Source organism: Apus apus, chromosome 1 (assembly GCF_020740795.1).
Source record: "Apus apus isolate bApuApu2 chromosome 1, bApuApu2.pri.cur, whole genome shotgun sequence".
NCBI classification, from domain to species: Eukaryota; Metazoa; Chordata; class Aves; order Apodiformes; family Apodidae; genus Apus; species Apus apus.
In genome coordinates this window covers 146,602,675-146,628,846 of record NC_067282.1, presented here as the reverse complement: position 1 = coordinate 146,628,846, position 26,172 = coordinate 146,602,675, and the positions used below count along the sequence as shown (strand labels likewise).

The window sequence follows — 26,172 nt, the reverse complement described above, 5'->3', positions numbered from 1 at the left end:
ACAAATTTGTGTTCTTCAGAGAGGTGTTTTAAATACACTACAAATTTTCCTGGATTCTATAGCCCCATGTGTTCTGATACCATCTTTTCTTTCTTCCTTCCCTTCACTTAATCACTTAATCCTGTTTTTAAGCTCCTGCTTTTTCCTGAAATGTTTTTATATGCACTCAGAAAATACAATTATTTTAGCTTTAATTTTAATTTTGTATATGTAAAAGTTTACTTTTAGGGAGTAGGATTTGTGTGTTCCTGTGACCACCATTAAAAATAAGTCATAAGCTGCATACCCTCATAGTTTATCTTCTGATTAAGCAAACTAGTACTGCTGCCTGTTGGTAATGAAACCCTACATTATTTTTGTGTATGCCCCGAGGGTGTGGCTCCCTGGGTCCACCTCAGTGTCAGGTGAAGGTCACCAGGAAGTTGCATTACGCAATAAGTCAGTCATGCTGGCCAGCACAACTAACCTGCTTGGGTCCCTTATCTGCTCTGTGCACACCCCTTTGGAATATTTGAGTCACAGTCCCTCACTTGTGACTGTCAATAATAGCATGTTTCCCACTTCAGCAGGGATGGCTGTGTTGGAAAATATTCAGATTTTGTGGTGACAAACACATACAAGTACCCAAGGTTGCATCTGTATCTGTGTGCAATAGCAGCTCTGAAGCTGGTCTTGATTTTGGATTTGCTTCTTGTTCCCACCCTCAAGGCCAGATCACTCTCAAAGATAATACAGGTAATATCAAAGATGTTTCTTCTAAGGTGATGACATGGGCAAAGTAGACTGTATTCAGTGAAGGCATGTTCTTCAGATTAGGTGTACCATGCCACTCTACCAGATTTTGTTCTCTCCGTCTGGCCTTCTGGTTTCATCATAGGATCTGTATCTTGCAGACAGAATGGCATAAAGGTCCTTCTTAAAATGGCTCAGGAAGTATTCTTCTGCAAAGGATACATGGAGAGTCTGAACTCAAACAATACCAAGGGATGTTTTTCTGCTTCATAGTCTCAGAAGTCTGCTGCTTCAGGGAATATAAACATAAATACATAGGAAAGAAAACTTTTGTGGAAACTGATGCTAACAAAGCCAGGTTGGAAGATAAAATAATAAAAAAAATATGGACCTTGAAGGGGCTCATATTAGCTGATCCGTCCCTTTGACTCAAAGCAGGATTAACAATACCTGAAAAGTATTAGGTTACATTTTTGATTCTGGAGATTAACATGCTTAGATCAAAGGTACTTGAACTCTTTTTAAAGTGAGAGTTAAGGAAGCAACAGAGCAGTGAATTTCTATGTAAGATTCATTGGTCTGTGCAAGGATAATTATTTTCAAGAAATGGAACTAAGATATTTAAAGGGCACATAAAGTATTCATGACTTGTTCTGTAAGCTGTAGCATCCTACTGAAAACTCACCTTGATGTTATGTGGGTTGTTGCACTAGGTGCAGATGTCTTTGCCTCTGGAAGTACAGAAATGCATAAGTGGCATTTCTAAAGTACAGGATTCTCTCTCTCTTGCCATTGCCTGTATCCACCACAACACTGTCCTGCAAAGAAGCTGTGTTGTGGGCTTCAAATTGCTTTTGTGGGCAATTGAATTTTAGCTGTGGGTTATTTTTTCTTAATGAAAAAATGGATACATGTCTTTAATGCCCAAACCATAATTTTGCTCTGTACCTGAACTACTGACAATTTTGTGTGAAAACACTGTCAACCCATTTCCTCTCCCACAGAGAGTAAAAAACCCCCAGAATTCTGCATATGATCTGTAATGCAAACAAAGTTGGCAATATTATTTCTTTCTCTATGAACAACCAAAAATTAAATTGCAACCTGGTTCACTAGGGATTTCTCTTTCCCTGCTGTGTACAAGCATTTGGAGAAAAAAAAGCCAAATCCTTTGCTAGAACTTTTCAGAGCTAGCTTCAGCTCTAGCCATGGAAAGGCTCCCTGCCCTAATGACAAGAATCTCACACCTATGGACAAGGTCACTGGTGATTTCTTTAGAAGGTCTTGGACATTCTCCTGGAAATACTGGGCATGCTGAATTCATTGCCTTTACAGTGCTAACTTGAACTGAGTTGCTTACTCAGCTCCTGTATTTTCCAAGGCAACATCCTAAAACACTAAGGGGAAAAAACTTACTTCTTCACCCAGGAATTGATTCTCTCTGGGACCCTCTGCATGCCTTATGGTTCTTGAAGACTGAATACATATCTCCAGTTCAGTGCCCCTCCTGTGTGTTCACCTATGGGAGAGGTGGGGTGGCTCAGTCCCCACAAAGCCTGGGACAAAGTGTACAGTGCCCCACCTTCTCCTTGAGTGGCACTACAGATAGTGTCAGAGCTGGAGAGATGCCAGTTTGCATTGTGTGCCAGCAAACCTCAGCTAATGTGTGATCACCTGGGGACAGTTACCAGCCCGTGTGTGTCAGCTCTAATCTGTGCTGCTTCTGACAGCCAGCCAGGCCTCCATGTGTTGCTCACGGTTACAAGTAATGAGTCATGCATTCTGCAAGATGTCTGAGAGAGGCTTGTGTGGATTTTTATTTCTCCCCCCCAAGCAGGGACATCTGATGGCCAAACTTCATGTGTCAGGTGTAACTTTACATCTCTGAATTGAGAGTTTTGCTTATTATTGTGTATTCAGTAGACTACCTCTTGGATGTTCCCAGGATCAAAGAGGCCAGCCCTGCTGGAAGCTAAATACTAGGCTTCTGCTCCTGAGATAAAGGATTCTTGTGATGTTTTGACATCCTGTAATGCTTTTGTTCATCTGTATAGAGGCAACAGCTCTGCACTGCAGAATAATTCCAGTCAAAGGAGACTCATGTTAAGAAAGGCAGCTGACACCAATCTGAGGAAAACTACTTGAAAACTGACATGAATTTCTGCAAGTGATTAATGTCTAAGCCTACTGTTTGCATAACAAGTATCATTCATTTATAATAGCAGCCTTAACTAATTATCCAAAAGATGGTCTTTTTGGAATTGGCATACAGGTTCTGCTGCATTCAGAGTCAATAGCCAGATTCTGACAAGGAGCACAGTATTCAACATCTTAATTATTTCTCAACAGTACATTTCTCCGATGGCAGTTCCTCTGCAAGAGTTCTTTTGTAGGAACTCTTCTTCTGTAATGAGGAATAACTATTAAAAAAATTTAGAAATAAAATAGCACACTTAGATATACTGCTTACACTGATACATACAGCAAAAATTAAAATATCTCCATCTGCTTTTTGACGAACATTTGAGTAGCTGTCTGGAGGTCAGAGGAAAAGACCAGCCAGCCCAGGTGCCAAAAGCAAAAGTCAATAGAAGGGAAGAAGAACAGGGCAGATACATGTGATGCTTTGCCTTGAGCAGCTCTTCAGCCTCCAGTTATTGTGGCTAAGGGACTTGCTCTAGAAGTGGTGATATTTAGTAGCCCTTAAAAGATTTCTCTTCCATGAACTTGTGTGGTCCTTATAAACCCACCTGAGCTGCTCACAGAGATTTTCACAGTATGTCATGTGACGAGTCATGTGATTTTGTTTCATCTTACTTTTATCCTGCTACATCTTTGTTTTCTGTGATGCCGCCGAGTCCTTGTATTGGAGGGAACAGGGAACAGCAGATTCCTGGGCACTTGCTCCTTGCCAGTCCTGATTTCACAGGTCTCTGTCATGTTCCCGTCTTCATCATCTCTTTTTCCAGACAGAGAAGACCCCGAGTTCTTACCCATTCTTTTGAACTGGCCTTTGAACAACTGCTAGCCTTTCTAAAAGTTAGAACATTTTTAGCTCTCTAAAAGCTAGAGCATTTCATCGTTTTTGAAAGGGGGAGACTAGATCTGCATATGCTATTAAAAATGTAGGTGAAGTATGGATTTATAGTGACATTTTTTAAAAGGAGTTAAACAAAAAGAAAAGTAATCAATTTTCAAAATACAGATAAACTTCATACCATCTTAAACATAATAGACTGCTGAGACTAGATTAATACCAGGCAAGTAAATTCTGTCTTTCCTAACAAAAGATGATAAAGAGTTTAGTGTAGAATTTAGCTATTTTGGGAACAAGGAAATGGGCCAATATCAAATAATTGTTGCCTAAGGTTTTAATGTTGCTACTCACTTGTAGCTTCATTTCAGCAAGCAGATTATTTCCGCAATATATATGATTGCACTTTCTGTGTGCATTAAACCCTTTTCAGATGTGTTAATGTGTTTTAGTCATTTAGCCAAATGAAATACCAGCACAAAAATGAATTAAAATTGCTGAACTATACTCTACCTTAAAAGTGTGTTAGCACTTTCTCATAATTTGTGGAGACAAAGTGTTTCTTGACTGGTGTGTATGCACTCTGTCCAGACAGCGAGAACCATGTTATTAATGTGTTCTTGTGCCTCACTAGTCCAGTTCCTTAATTCATAATTTTTTCATGCATTTTGATGTGTCTCCCAGAGGTTGCAGTTGATGTCAGTGTTGTGTCCATGGCCTTACAGGTGCAATTGTTTGACATAACTTATGCACAAAAGACCATGGGAATGGAGATACAGCAGTGGCTTGTCTATCCTATAAAGTTGGTGATCTTTTTTCTGACTTAGTCCTGACACTTTCACCCAACCACTGTACAAAGAAACCTTACCAAATTGTGATTAAGATACTATACACCCTGTGGCATTTCTGTCTGAGAAGGAAGACTAAAACTGTGTGTGATTCAGACACAAAATTCTGCCTGTTACAGCAGTTATCCCATCAGCCTGTGGGCATAGATGTACTCAGAGTTACAGGCTTTCAACAACATGATCCCTCTTGTATTTTGTGAAATTTACTGAGCTGTCAGGGTAATATTAGTATGACAGTAAGAAATGCACAGAGGAGAAGAGGAGGAATGATGAAAATTCGTGAGAAGAATCTGTCTTAAGAAAATATTTCAGAACAGGTGCCTTGAGAATTTCAGGCTTTATAAAGTTTTGTAAGTTTAGGGGTTTCTTTCGTTGGTTTTAATCCTGCTCTGGGAGCAAAATTCCTGAGGTGGTGTTTTTAGAGGGACTCCTGCTTTACTTACCATTTGTATGGTGGGCAGCAGTAAACCACAGTTTGACTTTTTAGAGGAGGGGAGGAGAACCAAAGGCTGTATACTAGTTTGTTCTGGTTTTCCATGCTAGTGCTGACTACCCAGATTGGGTAACCCAGAAAGATTCAGATTGGTCCCCCTTGCTTTCTAAACTCCTTCTCAGAGAGGATCCTCAGTGAGGCTGAATCAAATCTTTCTCTCAGACCTGGCTCTTCCAGGGAGAGCGATTAAAACGTCACAGTCCCAGGAAATGCTCAACCATCCAATATCCCATGATCAGATTGAGATGAAATGACACTCAAGGTCTGTATTTGAACATCAGCTTTAATTAGAAGCATAGAAGGAATATTGATACTTCAGGTATTATTTATTCTCAGGCCGCATGTTCTGGATCCGAGTTGGTGCAGCCAATGCGGGAGGGTTAGTGTCAGTAGGCATGGTTGAGTCACATAATGATTGAGCAACTGGAGTGGACCCCCCCACCTCTTCAGTTCCTCCATGGTTATCTGTTTATGTAGGCCTTGGGCCACATGCCGGCTCTTGTTTTCCATAGGCATCAGGGAGTCCTTTTGGTTTGGATTTACAGTGGTGTTTTGACACCACTTCCCACAATAGGCCCTGAGAGCTGGTCCCTCAAACCATGTTCTACTTTTCCCCAACTTGATAGCAGAAATGCATGTAACTTGTAAATGTGTTTCTTCTCCACAAGGACATGTTTCCTCAACTGCTTTACCTATAACCAGTAATCATGATAATTGACAGAAGTGCTGTTTTGGTGGCACGTGTGAGACTTCACCTTTTTGGAGAGGTACTTAATCCAAGATGAGAAAATGGGCAGCATTTTGTACATACAACCTTTTTTTTTTCCCATCAGATCTCAAAATCCTGCTTCTTTTTGGGATGTGGCTTGTCGTAGAGAGTACAGACTAACACAGCTGTAGTGGGAGGGTGATGGCATCCCACCTAAGAGACAATAGAGTGAACTGCCATTGTGCATGCACCTCTTTTTACATACATACACAGTTACCAAGTGAAGTTATTTACATTGAATTAGAGACCTTCTTGATGCTTAAAAACATTTCCTAAACCAGCAGCAGTGAATGGGATCCCTCTGCACATTTCTCAGTGCTGCTTAGTACTTTTTGTAAAGAAGGCCAAGAAAGCGTTTGTGTTTATGATACAAGTTGTTTGCGTCATATTCCATTTCATAGGAAAGTAGTGCAAATGGCACAAAAAGACCTTGAGAAATAAAAATGGGGCTTTTTTCAGTAATTTGATGGAGGCTGTGGAAATGGAGCTCTGCTTGCCCACCTGGAGTACTGTGTCCAGTTCTGGAGCCCCCAACATAAGAATGACAGAGAGTCTAGAGGAGGGCCACAAAGATGATCCAAGGGCTGGAACACCTCTGCCATGAAGACAGGCTGAGAGAGTTGGGAGTCTTCTGAGCCTGGAGAAGAGAAGGCTCTGGGGAGACCTCATAGTGGCCTTCTAGTACCTGAAGGGGCTTACAGGAAAGCTGGAGAGGGACTTTTTACAAGGGCTTGTAGAGAGAGGATCAAAACTAGAAGAGGGGAGATTTAGGTTAGACGTTAGGAAGAAATTCTTTGGTTTGAGGATGGTGAGACACTGGAACAGCTTTCCCAGGGAAGCTGTGGAAGCCCCATCCCTGGAAGTGTTCAAGGCCAGGTTGGATGGAGCTCTGAGCAACCTGGTATAGTGGGAGTGTCCCTGCCCATGCAGGGGGGTTGGAACTAGATGATCTTTAAGGTCCCTTCCAACCCAAACTATTCTATGATTCTAAGGTTCCATGTGATCTTCTAATAAGCTTTTTCATCAACAAACGTTTCTTGTGTCTTAACTCAGTTATACATTATTGTTATTGAATCACATGTAGAATTTATATGCATACTTTAGATGCAGTCCCTGGCTGTGAACCCAAATGGGTTTATGTTGAATGGGAGCAATGTAAACAAAAATGCAGAGGATATACTTATGTGCATAAGGGGTGGGAATCATACCGGAATAATGAGCTGAATAGGAAAACAAGACTGAGAAAGGTGAGCATTCCTCAGTGCTTCTAAATTCTTGGGTTTTGATAGATTGGTAGGTGTTTTAAGTATCTCATGGAACAGTCACTGCAAACAATATGGATGAATGATCCTTGTGGGAGGAAGAATTAAGTGACATCTTTGGTGCCATAGTAGAAGCACGGTGAAAAAAAATGAGTTAAAATTAAGATGACCTTAGCAAGCACATGAGCAGCTGCATATAATTATCCTTACTGGTGCATCATGAGAGTAATGCAGTGCATTCAGACTACCCTATGTCCTGTGGTGCCCTGGAAATACAGAGAAGGGTTTGGTGATGTGAGTCTTGCCTCGTGGAAGGCAGTTTGCAATGTCTGATAGCTTTAAGTCATCCTAAATCAAACTGATTTACATCTTCAACCCACATTAATTTTGAGAACACTAATTCTCATTCACTTGCTATCAAGTAGACTTGAAAACATTTCTTTTCTGTGAAGTTTCTCTATCTTGTCATTTTTGTAGCATTCCGTGTGCTAGCATGTTAGTAAGGTCGTAAGTCAGCAGGACTTCTTCACAGAGATTCCTGTCCTCTTCATAGATGATCTACAAAGAATAAAGTGTTGGTTTTTTAAGTCATGCTTAGCTCTTTTGTTTCCTTGGAAAATTTTTTTAACAGCCTCTGTTCAATGCATCTAGCTCTACAAGGAATAAGGCAAGAGTCTAGTAGAAAATCAATAGAAAATTGTCTTAATATAGTATTCTTCATATTATGTCCAAATTAAAATGCCACTTATAACAACTACAGGAACGATACTAAGTAAGTGTATTACCTCTCTTCTGCTGAAATTATTCACTGACCTATATGTGCAGTATCTGCTTTCTTGAGAAGACATTGCTGATATTCTTGATGTGTCTCTGCATCTAGCAAAACAATAGAGTGGCAACCATGTCATATTCCTGTGACTTGAACAGTACTGAAACTGTTAGCTACTTTCATGGATTAAGTCTTGACCAACAGACTTTGTGTGCTCTGCAGGAATTATTTGATTTCTCTAGGAACTGAGCTTCAAATACTTTTTTTTTAATCCAGTATGTAACAGTAGAATTAAAGCTTTGACTCAATTTACAGACTTGAAATAATTTTCCCCTTAGATTTCAGCAGATTCTGCATTTGTATAATAATATGATGCCTTACAAATGTGGTAGTTTAGACATGTTCATTTTGGTGGTAACTTTCACAGTGGTTTGTCTTGTCTCTTTCACAAATATATAAAGATAAATTAAAACCTTGTCTAACAATTTACATTTAAAATAAGAAATCTTTACTAATGCTGGGTTTGCGCAGTCTTAGGTAAAGGCACTTGAGGCTGACAAAAAGAGGCTCAGCACCTGGACAGGCAGCAGTAGCACAAACGGTCCCGTAAAAGGAGAATGTATTTTTTTCCTTGGTTGTGGTTAATTTGTGTGTAGTAGATGACTGATCCACACGTAGTATTCTGACTAACTGTCCTCAGATGAGCAGACATTATCCAATCCTTTACACTATGTAACTTGATATAAAGAAAAGGAAGAACGCAGTAGGTGGCATACAGAAATTGATAAGAAGATGTAGCAAACCTCTTCAGTCTGGAACAACACCGTTCATTCCACTGAGTCTCAGTGAACTGACTAGTCTTGCAGATAGCAGAGTTTTATTTCAGTATCCTTCAGACACTTCACTGAAAATGTAGATTTTGGTTAGTGTCATTTCTCAGTTAAAGTCATAATGTTGCCTTGATGTAAGAGGTGAGGTATCAGAAGTGTAGGGATTGGGTTTTTTTGGGAAACAAAATGGTTTTCTGTCAGCATTTTTTCTGCAGTAGTAATCATATTAGTATTTGTGTTTCTCAATTGTTGTTAATTTTAATATGCTGTTTTATCAATTTTTTCATTGAGGACTATCTTCATATTCAGGTATCATGTTTTTTATATCTGTATTTTCACATTATATTTTTCTGTCATATTTTTTCATATAGGCATCCAGACGTGCACACGCATACAGTGTCTCATACTGTTTATATACTGGCTGGAGCTGATAGTGCCAACTTTAGCTTTTTTAGCTGGAGATATTTAGAAATGTTATTTGGCTCTAGAAGATTTGAATCATTCAGGACAAAGTTTTCTTTTCAAGTGTAAGTTTCATACTGAATCTTTTTTTAAGATAAGAGCTTGTTCTCTCAAAGAACAAGGTTTAAGAGAAAATAGAGTGCTCTGTCGAAATTTTTAAAATTGTTTTGGAAGCTCTAGTTCGTGTTCTCAGCTTTTGGGGGTGCATGGTAAGGAAGGAAGAAAACAAGACCAGAAGGATGGTTTGAATAAGGAAAATACTTCTGCTGATTCTGTGGGGAATTGCCGAATTCTGACTAGGTTTTAAATCTTTGGGAAAATGTTTGCATAGGGTTGACAGGACGATTGATAGAACAAGAGGATTGATAGGACAAGAGGAAGTGGGGTCAAGTTGTGGATACAACAAGAGGAAGTAAGGTCAAGTTGCATCAGGGGAGGTTCAGATTGAATATTAGGGAAAAGCAGTGAGACATTGGAACAGGCTGCCAGGGGAGGTGGTGGAGGCACCATCCCTGGAGACATTCGAAAACATGTAGATCTGGTGCTTTGGGAGATGGTTTAGTGGTCATGGGGGTGTAGGACTGATAGCTGGACTTGATCATCTTGAAGGTCTTTTCCAACTTGAGAGATTCTGTGATTCTGTGACAGAGACTTGTTAGAGGTTTATCAGTTAAATTCTCATAGGATTACACTTGTTGTGTGCATTTAAGCTCTGTAGAGTGGTACCTTCAAAGCTGAGAGGGTTTTTTCTCTGTTGCTGTATACAACACAAGGAATAACAAGCAATGAGCCTCAGGTTCTTGGATAGTGTAAGCGAACTGGCAGCTGGTAGAGGGAGAGAAGGGCAAGAGGCTGGGATGGATAGCCAGATTTTGCCTGGCAAGGAAGAGTAAGACCAGATGAGGAGTTTACCTGACTGCAGCTTTAGAAAGGTAGAGCCACAGGTTCTCTGGTGCCTGGGGCAAGTCCTTCTTGAGACCTACAATAGTGATACCTGAGACTTGCCAGGCCTCTGTTGCCAGCTGCCTCCATGAAATCCATTGACAAAGTCTCAGCCACCCAAGCTGCAGATGTGCATAAATAATACATCTTCTCTATTCTTACATCCCCTCTTTCTTTGACTACATGTTTGCCAGCTCTGGCAAACCCATGGAATGAAATGGGTATTCTACTTCTACAAATAATGTTCTTTGTATTCTGCCCAACTTGGCCTAAAAGCAGACAGTCCATCCTATGCCAAGGATCCAGCAGGGTAGCAGAGAGCAAGAGGGTTCCTGTGGAAGAGCTCAATTTAGAGTTTTTTAACTCAAGACTGTTGCAATGCCTGGGCCTGAGAGGATCCATTTGTGATTGTTCAAACAATCTTAACTGTGCCATTTCTTACAGTGTGAGTGCTTGTCTTTGCAATACTAACAGTCTTTTAATTCAGCTTCTGTGTGGTCTGTCTGCAGATAAACATTTGTGCGTACATATGCTGTGGTGTACGTACATGTTCACATAAATATGTCTGTTTCCTTAACTGTGCTTAGACAAAAGACTATGTTCGATTGCAGCTAGAAATAAGACTGCTCAAAGTTAAAAGATTAAAAATGTGTGTTTTTACATGTTGCTTTACTCACCAGAGGGTTTACAAACCCAGTATCCTAGAGTTAACTGTAATGTATGTTGAAACACATGCATCAGACGCGCAGCAAACTTAACAGAACTGTACTAGTAATTCCTATATTACTGGTATGTTTGTCTTTTTATTTGTCCTTGCCCACCTCACCCATCTCGCTGTTCAGAAAGGAGTAGTGACTTTGCAGGTCAAATCAGGGGTGCTTAGGAAAGGGTAGAGCACCACCAAATCTTTTTTTGTGAAGTAGTTGTGTCCAGCACATGCTGAATACTCATCATCTTTGGAGCAAAGGGGGCTGCAGGCAAGGGAGCAGAATGTAGTGAAGCAGAGGAAGTGATCATCAGGGATCAGCAGCCGAGCTGTGTAGTCATGAGGGTGGAGTATGAAAGGGTTAGAAGAAGGGAAACCACTGAAGAGGTTCAAAGGAAAAGTGTTGCACACAGGAATATCTTCAAAGAGAACAGACATAGTGTCAAACAGAGTAGAGGTGGAAGTGGGGTAACTTGGAGGAATTGCAGCAAAGTGCTGCAAGCTGGCATGATACTTCTGGTAGTGGAAGTAAAAAGTTCCTCTTCAGAAGTATTTTGGGGGAAAAAAAGGAAAGAGTTTTGGGATGGGTTTTTTTAAGTGAGCAAGATCGTGAAGACAGTGTTTCAACTCTGAATGGGGGGAAATTTCAGGAAGAGTTCACTAGGTGGCTGTTACTCAAAAAATGGAGAAACAGTTACACCTTCACTTGTCTAGCTCAACAGTGCCTTTTTGAATCAGTGATTGCAGTCGTTCACATAAATTCAATAATAGAATCATCCATAATGCCAAATTGAAGGAACTGTTGTAAAGGCCAAGAAAAATTGAGTCTAGTGGAAGACATCCAGATCTGTTCAAATAATAAGCTTTCTCATTTTTTGAGAAATGAACTCTGGAACCTCAACCATTTCGATAGTTGTTGGATTTTACAGGAGAGCTTTTATTGCCATCTACTGGTCAAAGTAGGCAGTTGACTCTACTACAACATCCTTTCTAAGAACCATTTGGAAAATGTTTGCTTACTGAGAAAATATTTTGAAGAGATTGTTTCAGAATATTCCTTAGGCAAGATTACTTTTGGCATGATATCAGACGAGTCTGTTTGTAGTTAACTATGTTGGCATGCCAAGCTTTATGAAAGGGGGCTCATTTAAACATCTGGAACCTGATGCACCCATAAACACACTCCAACACATGCTTCACTTTGCAGGAAATCAGCTCTAGGAGCACACAGAGGGTTTTCTATGTGTGCTGTGCAGTGGGTATGTGTGCCTGCACTTTGAAAACTGGAGTTGTCAACATTTTTTTCTGCTTTCAACTTCCAAGCTACATAAAATTGAGCAGGACTTGAAGAAAAACTTTCTCTTAATTAGTTCTTCAGAATTTCTAATTACTCCAAAGCCAAAAAAAATCAGCAGGAGAGCTTGAAACTTGGAAGCTTGATTAAATTAATTCTGAATCAAGTCATTGATGAGGTGATATTAGGTTTTTTATAAATACAGTTATGAAAATGAAAGGCCTATTTCTGTGTCTTTCTCAAGCAAGACACCCATTGAATCCATAAGCCCTTAATAAGATCTCTAGGATAAGTATCTAATTTCTCTAAACTCCAAAGCCTTTTATATATTTGTCTGTCTATTCAGTATGAAATTCCTAAGAGCTAGATTTTCAGTTCTTTTCTGGAGACATCCATGCTGGCTGAAAAGCCATTGCCAGGCTGTCATATAACTCAGTTCTGCAGAATGTTTAACTTTCGTCAGATGAACTAAGTGTTTGTACAAGCACTCCCACACTCCTGAAGATTTGAAGAGGTCAAAATTAGGAGCACCAGCAGTGACATTGTTAATATTACTTAATCTCACTTCACTCATTTTGACTGAAAGAAATGGGAAGATGACCTGGCAATGGTAACCATTTCAGGCAGTACAAGGGTATCTACGATCTTGCACTCACAAAGACACAAAAAGCTCCTCTCACCATTATTAAATCTGAAGAAATAACTGGAAGAAGATGTAGCAGCAACAAAAGGCTGTTTTTTAAACTAGATTTGCTGACTTAGAGTCACTGCGTATCATATACCTAAGTAAGGTGACAGAATGATGGGGGGTGTATTTTTCTTTGCCCTCCAGCTCTCATGTTCATTCCTGAGACTACTGTATCCTGACCATCCTCCTAGTGGCTATTGTTTGCAGATCTTAACCAAAGCCTTTGTACTCTTTGTCACTCATGGTTCCTGTTTTTTGTCTTTGTTCTTTCACAGCTACAAGGCCCCAGTGTGAAAGGCTTTGATTTTGCTAAGCAGCATCTGGGTCAGCACAATAAAGATGATGTGCTTATTATCCATGAGCCAGCTCCTTTACCAGGACCTACTAAAGATACAACACCATCTGAAAATGGAGATGTACCCAGCCCCAAATCCAAGACTTCTTCAAAGCCTTCAAAGGCTGTTCGACACAGAGGGAGGTCAGTTCACAGAGGAAAACCAAATTGTAGTAAATAGCAGTTTATTAATGGCTGGTGATTACTGTATTTTCAGGGCAATTTCAGTGGAAAGGACTGTTCCAGATCTCTGGGACTTGTGTTGTCTAAGTGGACCATCAGAGTTAACACCTCACTACTCCTTACTACCAGGTTGTGAGAATTTAGTGTCCATTTTTCTCTTAAAGACAACATTAAGAGGAGTTTTTAAGACGCTACTACTAGGTTGGCTGGGGTCAAGTTGTTTCTTGTTTAGTGAAAACACCAGGTATATGTTTTCTGGTGCATTCTCTTTGTAGTGATCTCTAGCTACTTAAGGTAGCAGGTGGTTGAAAACAAATGAAAACCATTGACAAATAGCAGTGTTTTTCAGTATCATTCATAGTGATGAATATATATACTGTAAGTTGGAATTTGCAGAAATAAGCATTATTTCCAAAATTCAGGGAAGATGCCTGAGTGTTTTGTTTGTGGTTATATGGTTGCCCTCATAGCAAACCAACTTTGGTTAGGAAAGGGAGCTGTGCAAGTGGAGAACTGTCTGTGAATCTTCAGTAATTTCCTAATCTTTTCTAATAATCAAATTATGGGAATGTGTCCTGTTGGAATAGGTTGTGTTTGTAGGGTAGGTGCTGTAACAGAGTTACACAGTGAAGAAGGATCTGTGCATTAAAGAAAAAAATTAAATAAAATAGAAGGATAATTGGGTAGGTAATAGATGGGAAAAAAATGGAGCCCCGAGGAGAGGAGTGCCATGAAGAGTCACAAACAGCTCCTTGCTGTGGAGCTCCTCTGTGCTCCACTTTCCAGTAATTCTTCTCTTTCTCCCTCTCATTGCACTCCTTTTTCTCCAGCTCTGCATCCCTTGTGCTTTTACCTATATGTTATTGCATGGTGGGAGTTATAAAAAAAGAAACCACAACCAAGGGTAGAGTTGAATGAGCTTAGAAAAAAACTAGAGGTGGTTCTTCCTGAGCTGCAGGTCTCTGTGACACAGCTTGCTGCTCTGCTCAACCTTCTGTGCTTCCACTAAAGCCTCAGTTATCCTAAGATCATTGCTTCATCTTCCCCTCATGGGCTTTATGCAACTCAGTCTTCACCTTCCCAAATGCTGAGCCTGTCTTCCTAACTCCCTAGAAGCCTTGCAAGTAGCAGACCAGCAGTGGTACAGTGGAAGGTGGGCAAAACTGGAAAATGAGGGAAGAAGAATTAGCTAACTCATTTTGGAGTAGCTTAAATAAATTAAAACAAACTAATATAAATCAGAGGGACAAGTGGTTCTCTGTTTCTTACAAAGTTCAAAAGTGGCCTAAGACAGAGTTAACATTCAGAGGGAGGGGATTATATCTATCTGCATGTTCACATACGTAAAGAAATATAAACTTGAGGCTGTTAATGTATTTCATCTAGAATAACTCAGAAAATGAAGCAGGAGAATTTTTCAGAAGCCATGGTTTTATTGCTTCTCCTGAAGACAATAATGAATCATTGATTAAATCTTGAACAAATATTTTTCTTTTTTTAATAGCATCTCAATTCAAACACTTAAAAATGTTTTCAAAACAGGTTCCCCTTCTCTCCTTCATCTTCCCTTAAGAGAAAAATCTCCCTTTAGGCTTAACTATGGAGATGTTACCATCATCTCCCTAACATGCTGACATGCCTATGTCAGCTTGCAATTTAAATCATTTGTTCCCTGAGGCAGAAGCTGAAATGTGAAATGATAACATGGTGTGCTATGTTGGTTTTAGCTGTTTTCTGTTTTGTGAGGAAATACGGAACTCATTTCATCACAATGCAATTCCAGGACTGTATGTTGCGTGCCAGGAAGTGTAGTGGTGATGTGAGTACATGATCTGTATCTGTGAAAAACAGCAAAATACAAAATCAACAAAGTTCAGAAAGCACAGCATGTCTGGGCTCCAGCTGAGAGTTGGACCTGTTGTTTTGGCTTGAAATGACACAACTGCTTATTCCTCAGCACTTACAAAGAATGACTGTTGACTAAGAACTATTTATGTTCATATAAATTACTTAATGATAAGTTAGATAGTCTGGGGAAAGAGTATGAAGGAAAACAAAACACAACAAGGTCAGTTACAGATCTGGAAACAACTCCAGCCTTATAATCTGCTATACCAAGACAAAGTTGATGGAATGATAGCTCTGCCCACCCTCTCCCTGCTAATTAGTTTTTCTGGGGGATGTGACTTATTAGTATTACAGTCCTACAGAGAAGAATAAAAGAGTTCATTTATCAGTGCATTGTTCAGGGAGGAGAAAAAGGGGAATTGAATTCAGAGCATTGTCTGCTGTAAGGAATAGGTTTAACTTTCAATGAACTTGTCTGGCTGGGTATAGTTACCTTAGTCTCCGAGTGCTCTAGGCACATTGATATTTAGCCAAGACCCTCAATAACTAGTTTAGGTTACCCATCTAGCTCAAGCAAATCTTGTAGTTAACAAGGTTAATGCACAGACACGTGCACACTCCCAGTGATGTGTTCCCTACAGGAGCAAAATATGAATGATCGGAAGACAAAATGGTCGCTGGAGACACTATCACAAAGGCTGATCCCATAGGAAAAGAGAGGCTTTAGTGTCAGCAGGGTGGTGGTGTGTGCCCTATATTTTTGCTGTTTTTATACTATCTGAATAATTTCACAGCTGAAGTATTCTCTTGGGGAAGATCACAGTATTTCTTTATATTTTTCTGTAATAGCCTGCAAAAGTTATGAACACTGAGGTTGTAATTTGTAGGTAACGTTTTTAAGAATCTCATGACTGTATGGGTTACATGCATAAAAGTAGCATTTTTGAATGACCTCACGTTTAACTAGTCAGGAAAATAATCACATGTACTTGTAGTGTTAGCAAGAGACACCAAGTTGTGAAGTCTGAATAGCAGACTAATTTCCTGTACGGGTTTCTTATTTCTAATATAATTCTTTTCTATCTGAAAAGTAATCTGCTATTTATGAAGGCAGTAGTTTTTTCTTGAAGTATATTTTAAAGAAGAGATGAGTTAATAATCTTGTCACATGTGAATCCTGTAGCAGTCAGTTTTCACACGCAATAACAGTAACGCCATGGCAAGGATGTGTAGCAACAATAATTTATGATGTATTTACAAACAAACAGAGGAAAATACTAACGGTCTTCACAAGATACTTTAGCACAGGATTCTTTGCATGTGAGAACTGTGCCTCTCTGCAAACTTATGTTACATGTTGGTTTATTTTGGGTCTTAATGTTTGTGACAGAATTTCACCATCAGATGCTGACTCCACAGCAAGTGAACAGTCCAGCGGGAGAGAGACAGGAGAAGAAACCGCAAGACCATCAACGGCTGCAAACGAGGGCAAACCGCGCAGAGCAGTGAAGAAGGGTTTGTTACTTTGCTTTTCTTATGTGCACCAGCAGTGCTTTACTCAGGTTGAAGAGTTACTCTAGAGCTGTAACTTTTCTAAGCTCATCTTTGGATGTTAATTTTTCTGCTTTGTGTCACTCTCCTGTTTTTCTTTAGTTTCTTCTGTTGAAACTGCAGATCTGTGCATTCCATTAATTCCAGGAAGCTTTTGAAGCTAATGGCTTAGCAGGAAGGAACCTTCCCTCCTTCTCTCTCCCACACACCCCTGGCAAACCTCTTTCCATTTAGATTTAACTGTGGCTTATGGCAGCAATCTTGCACAAAGTTTCATGTGCAGTAGAGGTCACAGCAGGACTTGATACAGCTTGGTTGTGACTGTAACTTTGAAAAAGTGAGATTAAGAGACCAGAGCAGTATAACTTTTACTAAGAAGTTCTAATTCAAACATCAAAATGTCTTCATTATTGTATTTTAGAAAGATGAAAATCCAGTGCCAGTAAGTTAAAAACAGTGAAATTCTTTTGTTAAGAATTATCTTGCAGTTAGTGTCACCATTTGTCTTGGAGGTACCATAAGATATATTTCTTTGCTCATTGAACACTTGATAAAACACTGCAAACCCACATTCATTTTTTTAAATCAAAACGTTCTTTTAAGTTTTTTTCCCTGTTTCAAAGTATGTGGTTAACTGTACCTACACAAACACTAAGTGGGTTTTTTCTCAGAACCATTTGCATTTAGGTGGCATGCTCCTTGCTTGAGGTTTTAGTTACCAGATCTTGCCTTAAATCCCAGTAGTCTTCCTAGAGAAAATTCTGATACTGAGTATCTGGTAAGGGAGTCTGTGATATTCCCATCTGTTCTTATTACACATGGCCTTGGCAGCAGCAGAAACTGAGAAGAAGAAAATATTGACCACATTGTGAGCGGTCTCGTTGGTATATTGAATGTTTTTGCATGTACTCTGAAATGCTGGTTGAGATGTAAAGATGACTACTGAGGAATTAATGCAGTGCCAGTGAAATTCAGATAATAGCAGACAGTCTTCAGTTTTTCCTTATGTTGAAGAAAGGAGATTGAGGATGATGTAAGATAGTTTATATCAACTGCTAGCTGTTCGGTGGCTAAACAGCAAGTTCAGATAGTATGATTGCTAAACTTGCACAATGTGGACTACTCCTGGAAGAGCAAAGGTGATGAAGCTGGCTTTCCTCTGTAACAAACGTGAGAAAACAGAGTGCAGGATCTGCTAATGTGACTAGAAAGTTATACTTTATTAATCAATCAGTGTATGCTGCATGTACTGTACACAGTTTACAAAAAGAAGAGAGTGTACTGGTGCTATCTATGTTTTCAGTGCCTTAGGCTTGCTCTGAGGACCAAAACTCTGGCCCAAGTACATATATATGCTATGACAGAGCTAATCTCAGGATGGCTTGTGAGTTCCTCCAACCAATCTGACTTCAGTTCTGTTTCCCTGATTTGCCGCTCTCCCAGTTCTTATTACCTGGGAATTCCATTTTTGTTTCTTCATTTTCCATCTGGCTTACAACTGTTATGTAAGGCTTAGTGTGCCCTGTTGGTGTAGAAGTGTTAGGTATTGCTGTATCTGAATTATCTGGCAAAGGCAGCAAGGATATTGTGTAAGATGTGTCCTTTTTGCCTAGCATGCCCTCGCTGATCAAATAAACTATTTTTTCAGTGTTTGGTAATCATAGGGACTATTTTTAGCATCCAGAATTGGAGGCACTGTCTGCAGAGAGCTCCCTGTTAAATGGCAGGTTCATCTCCCTTTGTGTGCAGCTGAGACTTGGCAGTTTGATCCAAGTTCATGCATTTCATTCAAAAGTAAATGCAATCATCTTACTGCTGTGTTTTTTTCCAGCTGAATTATTTGTAATAATTACTGTGTTGTCTCTTCTTTTTCCTTTATGTTATCAGGAGCAAACAGAGTGGGTAAGTAACCAGAGCTGGCAGCTGAGTACAAATATGGATAGAGGTGCTGCAGTAGCTGCAACTATATTTTAAGGATGGAAAGATTTGTTTTCTGAGTCTAAAAATAAAAAATTGCTTTTTAGCCACCAAAGTATAAAAACTACTCAGTAACACATTACAGTCATCCAACTTAAGCACATTTTTCTAATATCCTCCCAGTTCTTTCAAATTATTAAGGTAAAATCAACATGGAAGAAGCAAAACTGAGGCAGCTGTTGGTCCTGAAACTAGCTTTGTATAAACAAGTTACAAATAGTGTAGAGTTGGTGTCTTTCTTGAAGCCCCAGACTTTGCAGGCTGCCCGCAAAGAAGCACAAATATTTTCTCATGAGCTGGTGATTTTCTTGTCAGGACTGAGATGTCACAAAGATGGGACAGGAGAAAGCTGGCACTGTCTTTGATAATGTGTACCTTAATCTAGTGGAAATTAAAGACTGTGTCCTCTGATAGCCATTTCCATCTTCTAGTAGTAGAGAAGGATGGATAAAAGGCTACCTATGATGCTCTCCATTGTTGGTTTTGTACAGTTAACTAATGAAGTGTCATTAGCTGCATCCTGGGGCCATAATCTACTGGGATAGAAAGAAATTGAAATTTATCTGAAACTGGGCATACTCTGGCATGGTTCAAATACCAGTGGGTCCGTGGAAGATTCCCATTGACTTTACCTGATTTTGGATTAGGATTTATGCAGTTTGGTTGCTGTGTCTCTGTTGGTTTTTTTCATTCCAAGAGGGTGCAGGAAGCAATAGCCTTCCTCTGTCTCCAACTGTATTGGGTTTTGTATGAAATTGTAGCCTTCTGCAGAGCAATTAATTTCCCCGACATTTAATTTTGGTTAGTATTTTCAGCCCCGGGAACAATGATGAGCGTTGATCCTGACATGTGACCTATATGGACTGGTTCTTTAAACATGGTCTGTCTGGTATTTAGGTATCAATTCTTCTCCATTGTTTTTCAGCCTCAGCTGTCAAGTCTGAGATGAAAATTTAATTCATGTAGTGTCACCTCATAGTTTTATAAGAAAGACTTTTCTAACCATGGACAATAGAGTAATATAAGAACTTTGAAATGAGAAAGCATTTTTATTCACTTTTTCAAAACTTCTAAAGGTGCTCGTTCATGTGTTGAGTTAGAAATAATTTCTGCTGCTGTTGTATGTGTACAGCACTGTGCAGTTCCCAGCTTTCTTATCTACTGTATTTCCATCTTGGTTTGTATTTATAGACACATTCAGTGTCTGCATGCTGAGAGGATTTAAAGGTCAGACGCAGCTCATGAAATTTTTTGGTGTGTGTATAGGGGCATCTTTTCTGCAAAAGAGATTAGTAACATAAGATGTTACTGTAGAGCCTCACCAAAATTTGACAGACAAACAAAATTTGCCTTTGCCAAACACTTGTTTATGTATGCAAAAGGAAGGGTTCAGGATGAAATGATAAAGATTCAGAGTGTATGTATTGCTTATTACTACGTGAATGGTTTTTCCTGTCACAGAGAAGAAAACATTTACTTAAAATATTTAATCAGTAAAATGTCTGTAAAATTACTTATGTTGTGTGGATTTCTAAAGGGTTTTTGTTTAGTTCATGTATCATTCCTATCACTTAAGAAGTGCATTTTGCAGTGAGACATCTTCTATTGCTCTTTGAGGAATTTGCATCTCCTTAAGTACTGATAAGAAGAACTATTAGCAGTATGCACTTGAACAGTTTTTTTACGGAGTAAATAGGCTGAGATTTTGGGGATTTGCAAATGCCAAGAGCTTGATATACAGAAATAAAAAATGACAGCTCACCTTCTGGAAATATAACAGAAAAATGTTTATAAATTGCAAACCACTGGATAAACTTGTACACTAAATATGAATCAGCTGGAAGGCCTATAGGGCAAATGAAACACAGATGGACATCATGGCAGTCTTGTAGCATAGCATCTGTAGAACTTTTGACTGAGATAACCCAGCAGCACTACTTTGTATTTGTTCTGATGATTTAGGACCTCCTCAGACCAGCAGTGGAAATGAGCAGCACTCCTCAGCTTCTATCTTTGAACACGTGGATAGGATGTCACGTTCCTCAGATGCCAGCAGAAGGGTCCCCAGCAAGATCCAGCTGATTGCTATGCAGCCGATGGCAGCACCTCCGGTTCAGAACTCGGTGCTTTCTGATCGCGTAGCAGAGACCAACAAAATTAATAAAGAGGTATTTTTGAAGTTCCTTGAATGTTTGTGGAGGACTTTATGCACAGCCAAGAGGGAAGTGAAAGGTATCCAGTTTCTTGTTATCAGGAGTTCCTCATTAGTTCCTGAGGAATTTTGACAAGTGACAGGAGTGATCCCATTTCTGTCCAGAGAGCTGATCTGACTTGTTTTGAAGAGATAACCTAAACCAAAGCTTAAACATTAAGAGAGGAGCAAATTTGATGGTCAGGATACCTTGTGTTATCATCCTTTTGCTAGGGTGTGGCTTATGACAGTTGTGTTCATACATGTGCGAGAACTGGAACATCTGGCCCACCTTGGTTTTCATTCTACACCACTCTTTGAACTTTTCAACAACTTGGGATGTAGGTTATACAACCAAATTCTGGGCTGTGAATTTGCAGCACATTCATTGCTTCCAACTTCTGATGTGTTTATGTGACAGTAAACATACAGAAACTTCCTGCTTTCTCTGAGGCTCATGTTCCTGTAAGCAGAATATGAGCATGCCTGGGGCATTAGGAGAGAAGGTAATGTGCTGTAAAACCACATTGTACACTGCCTGACAGTACCATGCACCTATATCCTGGTTTTGTACTGGGTGTTAAATGGCATATTCTCATAATTCAGAGTGGAAGATGACTCAGACCTTCAACAGTGTTAAGATACTGTGTTTCTGAGTACCTTATGGAAGAGAGGTAAATACCTTTATCTGGTATGCATAGGCAAGAGGGGCTGCAAAACAGAAACATCAATATATGGGCAGAAGAGTATAAACGTAAAGAGTGAGCCTGACTTGTGTCCCTTTTATGCTTTTGGATTGTCACAAGAGAATACACACAAATCAATTCTTATTTGGTTTTTAATTCCCTGCTGTAGATGTGTTCCAGAACTAGTCCAGCTCGGGCATAATAGTTGTGCTACCTGGTCTGGTGCCCAAGCCTTTCCTTTTTTCCAGGACTTAAAAGTGCGGTGTTACGATAGCTTTTCCTGCATGATGAGATGCACTTCGGGGAATTTGAAAAAAAGATGTGAGAGAGGAATGAAAGCTCAGCCTGCAAGAGCTGATAACGCCATGCTCATCTGGGGACCTGAGCCCTTGTATTGCTGCTGTGGTTTTGGTTCTATATAGCTTGTGACATCCTCTTATGCTTAGCAGAGGCATTGAGTTAGGAGCTCAATTAGCTCCTTTTAAGATCTTATTCTTGCGTGTTGAAGGTTATTTAAGTGAATGGGTGACAGACTTCAACACTATTGATCAAATGTATCTCCATTTGACAAGTAAAGGTAGATATAGGCTGTACTGTTTAGTTTTATTTTTTCAGAGCAGTGTTGCTTCTGGCAGGCAAACAGGAGCTTTTTGTGTTCCTCCCTCCTTTTGTTAACAAACTGCCATCTCTCTCTAATTGCATCTGGTGTGATGGCAGTTTTATTGTGTGTAATAGTACATCTACCTGCAGAGACAATGGGGATACTGCAAAACAACCAAGATAGAAACGTGTTTTTACAAATTGTATTACTTATTTTAATCCTTCAGAGATTTGGGGAAGGGAGGGGAAGGAGGGGCTGGCAGGGAGGTAAGGAGGAGAGGTTTACAGAAAATCAGCAAGAAGTTCTATTTGCAAAAACTACAAACGAAAAATGCACTTGATTTTTTTCCCCCCTCCTTCTTTAAGATACAAACAGCCCTGAGGCATAAATCTGAGATTGAGCATCACCGCAATAAGATTCGTCTTCGTGCCAAGCGCAAAGGGCACTACGAATTTCCAGTCGTGGATGATGTGGTGGTGGTTGACTCCAAAGAACAGCACAGAATCTATCGCAAGGCACAGATGCAGATTGACAAGATCTTGGACCCTGGAGGCAGTGTGCCTAGTGTCTTCATAGAGCCCAGGAAGAGGTAAGGATTTCAAAGATGGGAAAGAAAATATTGATTTTAGAGTCAACATTCAAAATAGATCAGACCTGTACTTCTGAACTTTCAGAGTTGAATTTGTTATCTAGATGATCTAAGTATTTTTACTTATTTCAGTATATGCCAATCTGTTGTGTTTTCAAATTATTCTTTTACAGGTTCTCAGGGGTGAATTCTCAATAAATAAATGAAAATGTATTAAAACTGTCCTAAAACAATTGAATATTTGCTCTGCCATTTGTTTGAATAATTCCTGAGTGGTGTAGAGGGATCAAAATTGCAATATTAAGACTAAAAAAAGATACATGGAAAATACAAATTGCAAGAAATAATATTTTTGTAATGGCGGGAAAAGATGCAAAGGAAGGAAACCCTTAACTTAAAAAGCATTAAAATTCTGAATTTTAAAGGCAAATCCACACAGTAGCCCTTTACATATTCCCTCTGGGTAAGGAGAAATATTTGTCAGCCTCACTGGTCTGCCTTTCTGGCCTTGTATTTTCAGAGAAAGTTTTCCCTGGGCTCTGTTTAGGGGCTTATGAGCCCTGGCACTTTGTTTCCAGAGCACTCTACCCCATGTCTGCTTCCAGGTGACTAGGAAGTAGCTTTCCCCCAGCTACATGAGTTCCTCAGCTTGTTTGCCTGGTAGGATTAAACCCACCATGGCAAGTGCAAAGCCTTATTGGCAGTGTGGTGTGTTAGCCTAATGCAAAGGTATCAGACGTGATTTTGGGAGGTCTGAAGAGGCACTAGTGGTGGGGGCTGGAGCATGAACAGCTTTGAAAGATGAATGTAGAAGGGACGTCAAACTGGAGAGAGTTTGAAGGAGGAAGGAGACAATTTAGAGAGCTGTCAATGAAAGTGTTCTTAGGAGAAGCTTGAGGAGAGACATTCAAGGCTAAATAATGGGGCTGGCATGAAAAACTGGGAAAGGGAAGGGAAACAGGGCTGAGGCAAGCATCACTTGGACGGAATGGGCAGAGAAGTTTAATCTTGAGAGGGATGAGGCAAAAAATTGTAAAAAGATAGGAGATTACCCTTGTCTTGTTTGTCTTTTCTCTCTCTCTGCTTTTTGTTTTCTTCCTGTTAAGTTCTCGTGCAAAACGTTCTCCCAAGCAGCGCCGGCGACATCAGATAAATGGTAGCCCTCTTGATGTGGAAAAGGACAGGTTAATCACAACTGACAGTGATGGGACGTACAAAAGGCCACCAGGAGTCAATAACTCTGCATATATTGTATGTATGTCTCTTGAATGACAGGAGTGCTCTGATAATTGTCATGACAGTTGTGACATGGGGAGGTTTTTGGCCTTCTGACTATAGTCTGTATAGCTAATTGCAGTCACATGTAGTTAGCTTGTAAATGAAAGTGAAGCGAGTATTTCATTGGCAGTCTGTCAGTATGAAGCAGTTAGATTCTGCCGAGTATTCCTTGATAATAAAGAGACCAGGAACCAAAACCTTGTTTTCGTTAGTGCAACTGTATTATGCACAGGAAAGTATGGTTGGCATGTGCTACTATATCTTGAGCATTGTTTCACTCTAGTCCAATTTGCTGGATGTTACCGAAAATTTCATCCTTTACTTTCACAGAGTGGAAGTTCCTTTCACGAGAAATTTTCTCATCTTTAAAATGTTGGAATTAATTAATAATTGACAAAAAGGAAAACATGACTTTGTACTGCAGTAACTTGAGACAATTCTAGTGCAATGTCTTAATAATTAATTTGTTTCCTGTCTAAAAAAGGCAAAGACACTGGAGAATGCTTCTATTCAGTCATATTTATGTCACAAACTGTATTTAGGTATCTTTATCCACTTCTAGGCAGACTTCATTAAGCCTAATGCTAATATTGGAAGCCTGTGGACAGTTTTATCGTGAAAGATGGTTTAATAATTTTAAGAATTTCACCATGAGCTGCATATGCAGTGAAGTGACTACAATGTTGATTTCTGTGCTTTCCCTCTGCCTTCACACAAGAGTGTGATGAATTTGATGTCACGCAACAGAATGAATTCTCATCTGAAACTGTTTAATTATGACGTGTCACACAGCAAGCTTAGCCCTTATGGCATCTGTAGCAAGACAGTACTCAGAATGCTGAGTTCCTGATGAAGTAGAGAGACTTTTTCATCTTGTCAACTGATTTTACAGTCTGCATGCAGTGGTAAGAGTAAGCTTTGATAATAAGTAATGATTATGCTGCTGCAAAGCTTATTTAATTTCCTGTTACTGAAGAACAGTAAGCCCATATAAGAAGATCCCAGACAGTAACTCAATGCCTCAGGTGTTGCTGCTATGAAGCCCTCACAGTAATCCCATGCAGGTGATGCACCCAAGTTCAAGTTCCATGCAGCTAACCACTTAGTTGCTTAACAGATCTCTCTATATTTTTCTAGGAGGTAATAATTGCTTAGTATTATTGCTGATGTGGTCAGTTGTAAGCTAAACACTGAATTAATTCTACTGAAGCTGCAAAAGCTGCAGAGAAGTCGAAAATGTAGATAGAGCTGATTGATTTTCTGGGTGGAGTAAACACACCCTGGATTACTTCATTCCATGCTTGCAAACCACAGAATTCCTGTTATAGCTGAGTAATTCCTGCACAAAGCTCTGCTACCTTACCTGAGATCAGTCTTTCAGATCACATGGAATGAAGCATTTGAACAGCTGGTGTCATGTATGTGCATGCTGAAGTGGGGAAGACAAGGGGCAAGTTTTGTCCAGCAGCAGCACTTGTGCCATTTATCTCACTGTGGTTCTGGCAGAGGAAATGTTGCTCAGAATTAAGGCTGACAGGGACTTGGAAGCTGGTTGTTTAGATCTTTTCTCTGGCTGCCCTTCACCTTCATTCCGTTTCCTTCAGTCTGATCCAGACTTGCCTCCTGAACCTCAGACATCATCTTCAGCTGATCTGGGGAAGTTCCCTGGCTTGCCTTCCCACCCGGTCTCGCAGTATGTCCCACCACAGCCATCCATTGAAGAGGCTCGGCAGACCATGCACTCGCTGCTGGATGATGCTTTTGCACTGGTGGCTCCCAGCAGCCAAGCAGCCAATTCCACGGCCGTCACACCGCCCGGGGTCTCTGCAGGACAGCCGGTAAACAGCACTCCTGCTCCAGCAGGGAGGGGAACCAGTTGCACCCAGTGGGGGTCACCTTTTGGTCCAACTCAGGCAATAAACAAACCATTTAATGTGAGTGATGCAACGTAAAAGGCTTTTCTGGGCAGGTAATTAGCACCAGTTGAGCTGTGGTCACTGTTATTGTGCCCTTGCTGACAGGACTTGGAATGCAGAATGGTTTCTGGAACCAGAGGAATTCAGAAACGACCATCACAAGATCGTGACTTTGCTTTTTAAGCTGTT

At 40.0% G+C, this 26,172-nt stretch overlaps 1 protein-coding gene across 6 annotated transcripts in view; it reads left to right on the top strand.

The window, feature by feature from the left end:
- The window catches only part of KIAA1549 (KIAA1549 ortholog), a 150,624-nt gene that overhangs the window by 111,013 nt on the left and 13,439 nt on the right, over positions 1-26,172 (top strand). For 2 of the 6 annotated variants that reach the window (XM_051623701.1, XM_051623675.1), the window contains exons 11-17: positions 13,105-13,307; positions 16,585-16,709; positions 18,633-18,647; positions 20,685-20,890; positions 22,566-22,789; positions 23,896-24,040; positions 25,672-25,905. In XM_051623701.1, coding sequence (XP_051479661.1) covers positions 13,105-13,307; positions 16,585-16,709; positions 18,633-18,647; positions 20,685-20,890; positions 22,566-22,789; positions 23,896-24,040; positions 25,672-25,905 — 1,152 coding nt within the window. Of the gene's footprint in view, positions 1-13,104; positions 13,308-16,584; positions 16,710-18,632; positions 18,648-20,684; positions 20,891-22,565; positions 22,790-23,895; positions 24,041-25,671; positions 26,002-26,172 lie in introns of all 6 variants that reach the window. The other 4 variants (XM_051623657.1, XM_051623692.1, XM_051623683.1 and 1 more) reach the window with 3 other exon arrangements.